Genomic DNA, 12,598 nt, shown 5'->3' with positions numbered 1-12,598 from the left:
CTTGTTTATATATACTTTTTTCCTCTTTTTAAACAATTTTTGGGCTGGGTGTGGTGGCTCACACCTGTAATCCCAGCACTTTGGGAGACCGAGATGGAAGGATCACTTGAGGCCAGTAGTTCAAGATAAGCCTGAACAACGTAATGAGACCCTGTCTCTGCAAAAAATAGAAAAATTAGCTGGGCCTGGTGGTGTGTGTCTGTAGTGCCAGCTACTTGGGAGGCTGAGACAGGAGGATCACTTGAGCCCAGGAATTTGAGATTGCAGTCAGCTATGATGACAACACTGCACTGCCACTGCAGTCTAGCCCAGGCAAGAAAGTGAGACCCTGTCAAAAAAAAAAAAAGTTTTTTTTTTTTTTTTTTTGCCCAGATGCAGTGGCTCATGCCTGTAATCCTAGCACTTTGAGAGGCCCAGGCAGGAGGATCTGTTGAGGCCAGGAGTTTGAAACCAGCCTGGACAACATAGCAAGACCCAATCTCTAAAAAAATTTAAAAATTAGCCAGGCATGGTGGTGTGTGCTTGTAGTCCTAGCTACTTGGGAGACTGGAGTGGGAGGATTGCTTGAGCTCAGGAGTTCCACCCTGGGTAATAGACTGAGACCATATCCCTTAAAAATTAATTGAGACACGGTAATTATACGTATTTATGATTTGATCATTACACATTGTATACATGTATAGCAATCATTTTGACAGGCTTTTTGTTTAAATTTTTAGCCTCTATATACTCAGAACTACAAGAAATTGTCATGAAGCATTTTTGTAAAGTCTGTTTTGAAGTTTGATTAGTGAGTACAAAATGTGTTTTGGGTATTTCACTTTTTCTTGTCATTGTTTTCTTCATATTTACATTCTTTATGTTTGGCTTACATGCACATTTTTTAAATCGTGGATGTTGTTGACTATGATTATGGATTTCTTCATATAAAATTGAGGTGACAGAATTGACATTTTATTTTTTACTTGGCAAAAACTATAAATGAAAATATGTTAATTCATCCTTACAAGATGTGAAGTACTTCTAAATATGACTTTTTTTTTTTAAGGACTACAAATTAAATTCAGCGCTTAAAAGTTATTTTGTTTGTAATAAATACTACAAAAGAATTCTATAAAAGTTAGAGTTAAGATATCATTTAGTTTGTTACTTAGCTGTGAGTTAATTTAAAATTTTGGGGGTTTTTTTTTTGAGACAAAGTCTTGCTCTGTTGCTGGGGCTGTAGTACAGTGGTGTGATTGTAACTCACTGTAGCCTTGAACTCCTGGGCTCCAAGTGATCCTCCTCCTTCAGCCTCCTGAGTAGCTAGGACTGCAAGAGTGCCACCACAACTGGCTAATTATTTTTTTTTTTTGTAAAGACAGAGTCTCGCTATGTTATTCAGGCCGGTCTTGAGCTCCTGACCTCAAGTGATCCTCTTGCCTCAGCCTCCCAAAGTGCTAGGATTACAGGCATGAGCCACCGCACCTGGCCCAAGTTATTTAAATTTTAAAAACATTTGGCTTAAATAGCATATACTGTTATTTATAAAGTTATCTAGCTAAACTACTCTTAATGTTCATATTACTAATATATTTAACTGTTTGAAAGTTTTTAGTTGTTTTTAGTATAAAAGTCACATTCATCATTAATTGAAGTTTTTACTTTTATAATAATAATAAGTATATATTTTATACTTAAACTGACAGAATTTCAACTTACTACACACAGAACTTGGGTGTTTCATCTAGAATATTTTACCTTTATTTGATAGTGAATATGCAGATGTTAACTTACTGTTAAATCTTCTAAATAATTCCTTGTCCACATCACTGATGTTATGTAGGTAGGTGTAATGGGAGTGCCATGAACATATTGTTACTGGTCACACACACAAGGTCAAGGATGCCAGAAACGTTGCTGCAGAGGCATTTGAGTGTTCAACCTTCAAACCTTCTAAAGACCAAGGCCAAACACAAATATCAGAGTATATAGAAAATGAAATGGAACTTTGGTAAATCCCTACTTTCCGTGATTGTTGAGATCATAAGTATTCTGTTTGATCAAGTCTGATGACCTGTTGTAGAGTTTAAACTTGGTTCAGGGTTCCTCATGTATTAGAAAGTAACTTTTACTCAAAGGTGGTGACTAAGACCTTTGCTGTTGCTTTGACCTGAGAGACAGCCATGCAAGGATGTGGGAGAAGAGCATTCCAGGCATAGAGGAACAGCAAATGGAAAGGCTCTGGGCAAGAAGGAACCAGTTTGCGTGTGTTTGAGAAGACCAAGACTAGAGCAAAGAAATGAAGAGGCAGAGATAGATTGAGGGGTTGATAACTGGCTGGATCACGTGAAGCCTTGCTGGCTACTTGTGAGTTTGGCTCTTATTAGCTCCATGGGAGGCCACTGATGGTTTTAAACAGGGGAGTGATAGATTGTGATATTCCTGAGTCTCTTGTGGTTGTTTGGTTGTGAATGAATTGCAGGGTAGTATGAATACAGCAGAGAAAGTAGTGAGGGAGGCTGCTGCTCCCTTGTCTCCAGAAGAGAGGTGATGGGGCTTAGACAGGGGATAGCAAAGGAGACAGCAAAATGAGTGGGTTTGCTGACAGGTTAGACATGATGGTGGGGGTGGTGGAAGAGTCATGGATGTCATCTGGGTGTTTGCGTTAGACTGATGGTAGTGCCTTTTACTGAGATTAGAAGATGGCTTTGGAGTGAGGAGTAGGCATTGAAGGTTATGACTGCTTAATATGAATAGTCATCTATAGCATGATACTGTGACACGAGCCCACTAAAGATAATAAACTAAGTGGAAAGTTGCCTTAGCATGTAGGTACAGAAATGTATTCACCAGATAATGTCTTTTGACTTCTACATGCTATTTTCTTTGGGGGCTTACTTCCAAAATGGAAAAGAGACTTTCATGGCTGTAAGTGGATGCTTCAGTGTGTCTGTGGTGCTAATCTTCAAGTGATTTTTCCCAGACATTCTTCCACAGGCTGTAAAGTATGTTTAACATGTGTTTGTCCCATTCACCGCCACCCCCACTGACTCCAGTGAGCTGGTCCCTTCCCTCCTTTGGGTGCATACTGAACCGTGTCCTTTATTCTACTAGAATACATGTAGTTCCTACATTGCACTATCTTCTCTGCTTAGCACCCTAGTATACACTCAAGAAATATTTGAATGAGTTTAAAAAGGAGAGAGATTCTAGTTATGGGACTGATTTCGGAAGCTTATGATTTAACTCTCATGAGGGATTTTTAGAATGTCAGAAATGCTTGAACATGGGTCACTTATATGAAGAATCTCACACGAAACCCAAGATTTATATTTTTCCTGGGGATTAAAAAATATGGTGGGCCGGGCGCGGTGGCTCACGCCTGTAATCCTAGCACTCTGGGAGGCCGAGGCGGGTGCATCGCTCGAGGTCAGGAGTTCAAGACCAGCCTGAGCAAGAGTGAGACCCCATCTCTACTAAAATTAGAAAGAAATTATCTGGCCAACTAAAAAATATATATAGAAAAAATTAGCCAGGCACGGTGGCGCATGCCTGTAGTCCCAGTTACTCGGGAGGCTGAGGCAGTAGGATCGCTTGAGCCCAGGAGTTTGAGGTTGCTGTGAGCTACGCTGATGCCACGGCACTCACTCTAGCCCAGGCAACAGAGTGAGACTCTGTCTCAAAAATAAATAAATAAAATAAAATAAAAAAATAAAAAATATGGTGGAATAGTAGAATTTTAGAACCAAAGAGAAAAGCTTGTTGCTAAAAATGTTCTAATGTGTTTTGGAATAAAACCTTCTGAAAAACAAGCTAGGTAGCCCAAACCAGTTAGCCCATACAATCGCCAGGTTGACTGGATGGGCGCCTCCTCCTTTAAAGTTGAGCCCCCGTCACTGTGCTCTGGGGCAGCCTGCATTGAGGACCTGATCTCATGTTGTCGTCTTCTGAATACACAGAAGACAAGCCCAGAGTCTCATTAGGCTGAGAGTAGGTAAGTAGCAATTTTATTGGAACAAAACCAAACTTAGGAACAAAATGATGTTAAATTTGTGAACTTCATTCCTTATCGCTAATTGAGAATCATTTGTGATTTACCTGAAGTAGAAATAAATGTGGGGGTTAGCTAGATAAATGTGCTATTAAAAAGTCATCTTGAAAGTGGTGACCCAAATATTTTTACTTGTATTTTTTATAATATACATGTACTGTTTCAGTGAATGTTTATTTGTGCCACGTACTGTGCTAATTTCTTTACATACATTATCTCATTTAATTTTCTCAGTGAACAGTGAACCTGTCAGGTTGGTATTATCTTCATTTATAAGTCTTATTTAATTCAACTCAGAATAAGATGAAATTTGTTTTGAACCCTTACAATAAAATCTTACCAGTTGTGGTCTCACACATCTGAGCCCTTTGAAATTAACTTCCTTTGTGATTTATCTGTAAGATTTATATTTATAGGTATGAGCCAGCAGCTTCCTACATGATGATTTGCTCTCAAAACTGCATTTAGACGTTTTAATTTTTTTCTGGCTAATGAACTTCTGATTTACCAAGAGCCAAATCAGTGGCTTTCATTTAATTACAGTCAGGTTGTAATTAAATGAGAGCATAGATGATATTAAGTTAATATTTGACAGTTTCTGGGGTCATTGCTAATTTAAGCTTGGCATCCTTGCAGAGGGAGCTTAAGTTGGATTTTTCTTTAGCGTAATGTTTCTTATATAGGACTTGTGTATTACTTATGTAAGAATCACCTGGGGTGCTTTATTAAACTTCAGATTCCTGAGCCCCAAAATTCAGTCTTGGAATGAGCCCAGGAAATTGCATTTCCAGCAAGCATCCTAGGTGGTTTTGATGCACACTGCAGCTTAAGAACTGCTACTTTTGCTTACTCAAAGAAAAGCGTATAGGAATATATTTTAATATGGCTGCAAATGACATGTACAGTCATGGGTAAGGTCTGGGAGTTGGGCCATTTAAGTTCTGCTTTACCATGTGATCTTGACAACATTATTTATCCTTTTTGGGTATTCACATTACTACCATTGGTAAAATAGGACTGCCTACTTATCTCACAGTTGCTGTGATAATCAGAACCACAAGTTAGCTTAATATTATGTACGTTTAAGGGCTTAGGGCTTTGGAGTCAGGCATATGTGGGTTCAAATACCAATTCTTCTCTTTTGGTTTTGCCTCTTGCTAGTTTTGTGACCCAGAGCAAATGGCTTGATCTCTATTCCTCTCCCTGTGCAGTGGGGACAAAAGTACTACTCACATGGTAGTAGTATAAGGAGTATATTCAATGCTGTCTGTAAAAAGTATATAGTACCTGTCTTATGAATGGTAACTGTTGTGACTTGTTTTTACAAATACAGCTTCAGAGACCAAATTGGGGAGAAATAATCAATCATAAGTGTGTATAGTAACACTTGGGGAATGAGTTGCTTTTGTATATCTAGATAAGGCAGCTGTTCCACTACCATAAAGAGCTGGGGTTTTGAAGGTTCAGTTTTTGAAGGTTTGCCTTGATGGTATCAATCTTTCCCTGTAACCAGTGGCATTTGGGTGTGCACTAGATGACTAGGACAAGCAGTGTACACTAAAACAGAAGTGATTCATGCTAGGTGTTAGACTTAATGGGCTTGTGACCTAACCAGCTGTACTATCTTTTAGGTATTGATGAGATTGTCAAGAGGGAATTAGTATGCTTTTAGCTCTTTTTCTGAAAACAATTTGTCTACTTTTTAGATCAATGATTTGAAATATAAATATAGTCTTAGCCAAAACCCAAGGCAGAATCAGAAATAGGAATAAAAACATATATATATGGCCCTGTCATTAAGTTCCTGTGATGATCAGGCTTACTGTTATCAGTTTTTTAGGTTTTTCTCTGATTGTTGCATTCCATGGAACTTTTCTTACTTCATAAATTTGTGAAAGAATTATTCATACACCGTATCTTCTTTTACCAGCCAAACTGATTGACTGTTTGAATCAGAAAGTTCTGGCCAAACTTTTCACTGCATTGGACACATTCACTGGTTTGTCTTATAGGTAGGTTTTTGTGGGGGAAAATGGGGCCATTTAGTCACAGTGTTCGTCCTCTTTTTTCTCAGTCTGGTAGTAGCCCCAATGAAGAGCCTTCAGAACCTTTAATGCACGTCCTGGAGCCGGCGCAGCACATTCGTGTAAGAGGATGGCCCAACAAGCGAACGTCGGGGAGCTCCTCTCCATGCTGGATTCCCCCGTGCTGGGTGTGCGAGATGATGTGACAGCTGCCTTTAAGGAGAACCTCAGTTCTGGTTAGCAAAGTAAAAAATCCTTTTTAAGCTTATCTGCTAAAAAGAAGAGATTGACCTAGAGCTGAATAGAATCCTGCTGGTAAATTTTAGTTTTCATCTTCTGAAGAGTTTTTTTTAAATCACCAAAAGAGAGCATACATTGGTTGATTCCCTCTGTATGTGTTTGAAACTTTTAATTATGGAAATAATATACACCAAGACAGAAGCGAGAGAGAGCTGTACAGTGAACCCCATGAACCCAGTTTCAGCATTTCTGCCTTTCTTGCTTAGTCCTACCTCCCTGACTCTCCACCACCCTCCAAATACCCTAAAGCACGTCCCAAACGTGTCATTTCAACTGTAAATCATATATGTGTTTTTAATATGAAGTGTTTAACCTCTCTTTAATCTGAGAAATACAAATTTAAACAGTACCCTCTTTTGCTTACCAGGTTGGCAAAAATCAAATACTGATCATAGAAATGGCAGTGTTAGCAGGAGTATAAATTGTGTTCAGCCTTTTTGGAGTCCGTGTCATAAATTTGAAAACATACCATTTGACCCACTTGTAGGAATCCGTATCTTATATCCTTGAATGAAATACAGTGAAAAATTGGAAAAGCCCGGTAACCTTCAGTAGGTAAATGGTTAAACTATGTAGAGCCACACAGGGGGCGGCGCTAGGAGGTCAGTAAAAAGAATGAGATAAAACTGGGCGCAGTCCTGTAACTCCAGGACTTGGGAGGCTGAGGCAGGAAGATCGCTGGAGGCCTTGAGTTCGAGGACGCGGTGAGCTATAAATGTGCCATTGCACTCCAGCCTGGGTGACAGAGTGAGACCCCCATTCTCTAAAAAAAAAAAAAAAAAAAAAGAATGAAATAGGTCATAGTTGCTGACATGGGAAAGTGTTTACAACACATTGTTAAGTGGAAAGAACAAACATGTATGCAAACTGTATCTGTATGGTCATGAGGGCTACACGTTCGTGTGATTATATAAGTAGGAAGGGGTTTGAAAGGACACATACCAAATTTAAGGGTGTAATCTCAAGAGTGGGTTGGAGGCCGGGCGTGGTGGTTCACGCCTGTAATCCTAGCACTCTAGGAGGCCGAGGCGGGTGGATCACTCAAGGACAGGAGTTCGATACCAGCCTGAGCAAGAGCGAGATCCCATCTCTACTAAAAAAATAGAAAGAAATTGGCAGCCCAACTAAAAATATATGTAGAAAAATTAGCCGGGCATGGTGCCGCATGCTTGTAGTCCCAGCTACTCGGGAGGCTGAGGCAGAAGGATCGCTTAAACCCAGAAGTTTGAGGTTGCTGTGAGCTAGGCTTATGCCACAGCACTCTAGCCCGGGCAACAGAGCGAGACTGTCTCAAAAAAAAAAAAAAAAAAAAAAAAAAAAAGAGTGGGTTGAGAGGCAGAAGGTAAGGAGGGCTTTCACTTTTATCTTATATAGTTTTATATAGTCTGCATTTTTAACAGTGGACATAGATTATTTTTTGTAATTAAAACAATTAAGAAAAGATAGCATTTGATATGCATTTATGGCTATTGAGGCACATAACCCTGGAATTAATCCTATTGTTAAACCTAAATAAAGGAGACAGAAATACAGTGCTACATAAAACTTTTGGTAGCATACAAAGAAACGTTTTCTGGATTTGTGACAGGCAACTATTTGAGGTAAATTTAGAATGTTAAAGGAAATAAGTATCATAAATTGCCCTTTTCTTTATTTAGACCGTGGTCCTATGCTTGTAAACACCTTGGTGGATTATTACCTGGAAACCAATTCTCAGCCGGTATTGCACATCCTGACGACCTTGCAAGAGCCACATGATAAGGTAAGCGCTGAAATATAATAGGGCATTGCATTCTCTAAGAGTAGTGTAACAGCTTCTATGCAAATCCACTGTGCAGTTTCTCCAGAGCTTATTCTTTTAATTTCTATATGCCACAGATGACATTGTTCCCATGTTATAACTGCATAGAAAAATAACTTGTAGGACCCATGTTTCCTGAAAAGCTTACAAAATAAGACGTATTTTAGAGGTTTTTTAAAAGCTGTTGTTGTCTAAAGAAATCCAATAATTCCAATACTATAATTTTACGGTGACCATTTGACCCATAGGTACCCATCTTTCAAACCATGCTTTCAATAGAATTTTTAGGCTTTTATCAATATGGGAACATCTAAGTGCAGGTAATTAACATGGCAAACGAAGGAGTCCTGTTTCCTAGCACCAAGCACTTGGAGGGCTCTTTTGTGTTTTCCTTTTGTTTGTGGTAAACAGCTAACAAAGCATTGTAATTGCAGACTTTGGCAAGTCTTGAGTTTGTGTATGAGAGCGACTTCACAAGGATTTGAAGAGCTTGCCATTGTGTGCCTTTCATAATGCATCTTGTTTTTTTCTTTCCTGTGGGCTGAGTTGTAACTTCTCCTACTACCTGATTTATATTTGGGTCCAAACCATGTAGGCTGAGTTGCTTTAGTAATAAGTGGCCTCTTTGTCCTTCCAAGAGAGGGGCTGTGAAGTCTCCTCCCCGTTGCAGATCTGTATCATGGGGATCTTTTTCATGAATTGCAGACTGGCTGACCCCTTTCAGGCCAAATGCAGCGATGTTTGTTTGCTAATACGTTATAAAAAATCTTGAATTTTATCTCTTTACCTGCGTGGCCCTCGCTTTACATCAGCGGGAAGACTTGAGATACTTGAGTACATCATTGCTGCCTTTATTTTTGTCAACTGCATATATCATGTGAGCATTTTCCTTGTTCTTTTACATTTTCAGCACCTCTTGGACAAAATTAACGAATATGTGGGCAAAGCCGCCACTCGTTTATCCATCCTCTCGTTACTGGGGCATGTCATAAGACTACAGCCATCGTGGAAGCATAAGCTCTCTCAAGCACCTCTTTTGCCTTCTTTACTAAAATGTCTCAAGGTAGGATGTTTGTAAAGGATTTGAATAAAATGACTTTATGAGTATAGTTTCTGAAATTTTTAGTGACTTAAAACTAGCAAGCTAGATTTTAACTTTTAGAATTTATAAACTTCTAGGCATTTGGTTTTTCTCAAATGTAATATAGTGGAGAGTTGGTACTTAGTAAGTTCTCAAGTATATCACAATGACTGTCGAATATCTTGTTAACCAAATATGGTAAAATTTCAATCAGATGGGTTCAATGTTACGTTATTCCAGACGTCTTTGATTTCATCATTGTTGAGCCTTCCCTCAGTTAAAAATATGCTGGAGTCTCTTTTGGGAATCCCTGTTTCTAAATTCTCTTTTAGCCAATAGAAAAATGGCTTTAACTTTCTTTTAACCATTTAGGAGTATGTTCTGGTTGCAGCTATAGTTGAGATTTTATTGGTCTTACTGAGTTGTATTCTACTTTTGCACTAAATTTAGTGTATTTTCTACACAGGGAGTCAAAACATAAGTAGAACTTTATGGTTTTAGTTATAACAGTGGCTTGCTGCAATACTCAGAGCTATTTGCTTAATCTCTTTTAGTTCCTGGACTTGTTTCCTATCTATAAAATAAGAAAATGTGGTTAATATTAACTGCCTGTACCTCACAGAGACATGAAACTGTCCAGTAGTGTTTGTTCCAGGATGGCAGTGCCATTGGATTCATCTGATACAGCACCATGCACATTGATTTTTGTGTCTGCCAAGAAGGGTAATTGTTTTATTATCCCTAGAGGTGGGTCCCAAGGAGTCACATTGATAGGGTAGTATAAAAATGTATATTTAATGTTAAGAAAAAACAGGAACAGTATTAACAACTTAATATTTTTTAAGCAAATGGATTGATGAGAATATAATCCAGTTTTAAGGCACAACATTTAGTTCAGATAGCAAAATAGTTATCCTTTCCAAAAGGGTAAGCTTTGACTATTAATCACAGACTATTACCCAGGTCTTCGGTTAGAATGTTATTATAAATGAAATTAGTTAGTTCTTTTTGCTGGAATCATTATATATTCCCATTATATTCTCAATTCTCCTACTCAAATCATCTTACTAGATATCTGCCATAACAAAAGGCTTGGTGCTTGATAATAAAAATTAAGTATATTTAAAGCTTTATTTCCAGATTTGTAGATTCCCTTTCTAATAGGAATAATGGATGTCTTAGCCTGCATGGTAGTTTTTTGATTACTATCTTGTTTTATAAATCTGAACCTCAACTACTTGGCAAAGAGCCATGATTTAATTATGGATGGGGTGAGCTCTGTGGCTAGTAAGAGTTGATTCATCATCCATTGGATGTTAAATGTCTTCGATTAGCCTAAAGTTATTTGACTTAAACTATAGGCATGGCCAGAGGTTTCCATATCTTTTTAATTTGCTGATCTTTAAATATTGCTATGAAGTGAGCCATTAAGTTGACTTGTTAGTGCTATATTTCTTTATAGCACTGTATGTTAGTAATTTCTTCTTCACTTATTCTTCTGTCGTAGTCATTTAAAAAATATGGAGTTACTTGTCATTATGTAGTATTTTTTTTTAATTGACATAACAAAAGTATATATCTTAGGGTGTGGTTCAATGAATGAAAACAGAGCAGCATTCCTGTGTTCTGTTAAAAAGCAACTTCTTGTGCTTTCATCCAAGTGCTATAAATAAAACATCCTAAGGCCTCCGGCCTTGCGAGTCCCCAAGTCCAGTTTAAGCTCATCTCCCAGATGCATCTGTATAGGTGTATTGTAAGTGGTTCTCACAGACTCACTGCAGTAGAGCCAGAACTCAGCAATTTTTCCGTTCAATCTGTTTTAATGTCCCCTCAAAATCCTTAGGGACAGGAAATGAGCATGTGAGTGAACTTCTGATCTGTGGTTCCCTCAGTATTTAGAGCCTCATCACATACCGTGCAGTGCTGATCCTGGTGCTCTTCCTGACAGGTTTCTTGTTTGACCCTTCCTTCTGCAGATGGACACCGACGTGGTCGTCCTCACGACAGGTGTCTTGGTGTTGATAACCATGCTCCCAATGATTCCACAGTCTGGGAAACAGCACCTTCTTGATTTCTTTGATATTTTTGGCCGCCTTTCATCTTGGTGCCTGAAGAAACCAGGTACGGATCTCCTTATGTACCCCCCAGATCTTACGAGGTGAATGCTTTCATTACTGATTAATAGGTCATGTGCTGTAAGGCAGGGGTCCCCAACCTTTTGGCACCAGGGACTGGTTTCATGGAAGACAATTTTTCCACGGATTGGGGGTGGGTTGTGGGTGGAGGCGGAGCTCAGGTGGTGATGTGAGCAATGGGGAGTGGCTGTATAGATGAAGCTTGGCTTTCGCTTGCTCACCGCTCACCTCCTGCTGTGTCTCCCCCACCCCCCATTCTTAAGTTTCATGGAAGACAATTTTTCCATGGGTATGTTGTGGGGTGGGGTGGAGCTCTGTGGCCTGGGGGTTGGGGACCGCAGCTGTAAGGGATGGACATGTAAAATTTATAGCTGAAATGAGTGGTTTTCACTAGACAGATGAGGCAGTACTTTGGGCGTGTCCACTATAGGCACATGTAAGAAGCATGACTGTTGAGATACCTTCCTTATTCTATTGGCTTAAAAGGACTAGTGTCGGAGAAATTGAGTGGTGGGATGTAAACCTTACTGATTTTTGGTAGTTAGTCTAGAAAACGGCTTCCATCTACATGGTAGCGTATAGGACTAAGCTTGTGGGACATTTTTGTCGTACTCTGTTGTAGAACACAAACATCTGGTTCTGAGAACCTGTTCGCTGTATCTATAGAAGGAGGAGGGAAATGCAGCATGTCCTAATTAGCATTCCAGTTCCAAACGCAGTGAATTTTTTCATATTGGCAGGTAGCATAGCTCTATCAAAGTGATTCAGAAGCTGTAAGCGTGTGAAATTTAGAATCTTTAGGTAATCCCAGCATGAGATATTCATATCAAAAGGGTAAAATATGTAAGACCTGTGAGACAGAATGCTGTGGCTTCCTGTGTAGGATTAAATAACAAGCACAGGTCCATGTGGTGCCAGCTTATAATTTAGCAGGATCTTCTTGGTGAGAAAGAAATGGTTCTTTTTTTTTTTTTTTTTTGAGACAGAGTCTTACTCTGTTGCCCAGGGTAGAGTGCCGTGGCATTAGCCTAGCTCATAGCAACCTCAAACTCCTGGGCTCAAGCAATCCTACTGCCTCAGCCTCCCAAGTAGCTGGGACTATAGGCATGTGCCACCATGCCCGGCTAATTTTTTCTCTATATATTTTTAGTTGTCCAGCTAATTTCTTTCTATATATTTTTTCTTTTCTTTTTTTTTTTTTTTTCCAGTAGAGACGGGGTCTCA

General features: G+C 39.1%; 1 protein-coding gene across 38 annotated transcripts in view; it reads left to right on the top strand.

Moving 5' to 3' along the window:
- Positions 1–12,598, top strand: part of TSC1 (TSC complex subunit 1) — a 51,132-nt gene that overhangs the window by 10,997 nt on the left and 27,537 nt on the right. For 20 of the 38 annotated variants that reach the window (XR_011234134.1, XR_011234133.1, XM_069477038.1 and 17 more), the window contains 4 exons: positions 6,108–6,293; positions 8,016–8,119; positions 9,069–9,221; positions 11,216–11,360. Coding sequence is in view for 34 of the 38 variants with exons in the window: in XM_069477011.1 (XP_069333112.1) it covers positions 6,188–6,293; positions 8,016–8,119; positions 9,069–9,221; positions 11,216–11,360 (508 nt within the window). In the remaining 4 variants the exon portion in view is untranslated. Of the gene's footprint in view, positions 1–6,107; positions 6,294–8,015; positions 8,120–9,068; positions 9,222–9,861; positions 9,987–11,215; positions 11,361–12,598 lie in introns of all 38 variants that reach the window. The other 18 variants (XM_069477035.1, XM_069477032.1, XM_069477026.1 and 15 more) reach the window with 6 other exon arrangements.

This window comes from Eulemur rufifrons, chromosome 7 (assembly GCF_041146395.1).
Source record: "Eulemur rufifrons isolate Redbay chromosome 7, OSU_ERuf_1, whole genome shotgun sequence".
Lineage (NCBI taxonomy): Eukaryota > Metazoa > Chordata > Mammalia > Primates > Lemuridae > Eulemur > Eulemur rufifrons.
Note: the sequence above shows the minus strand (reverse complement) of the source record. Positions and strands in the feature narration are given on the sequence as shown.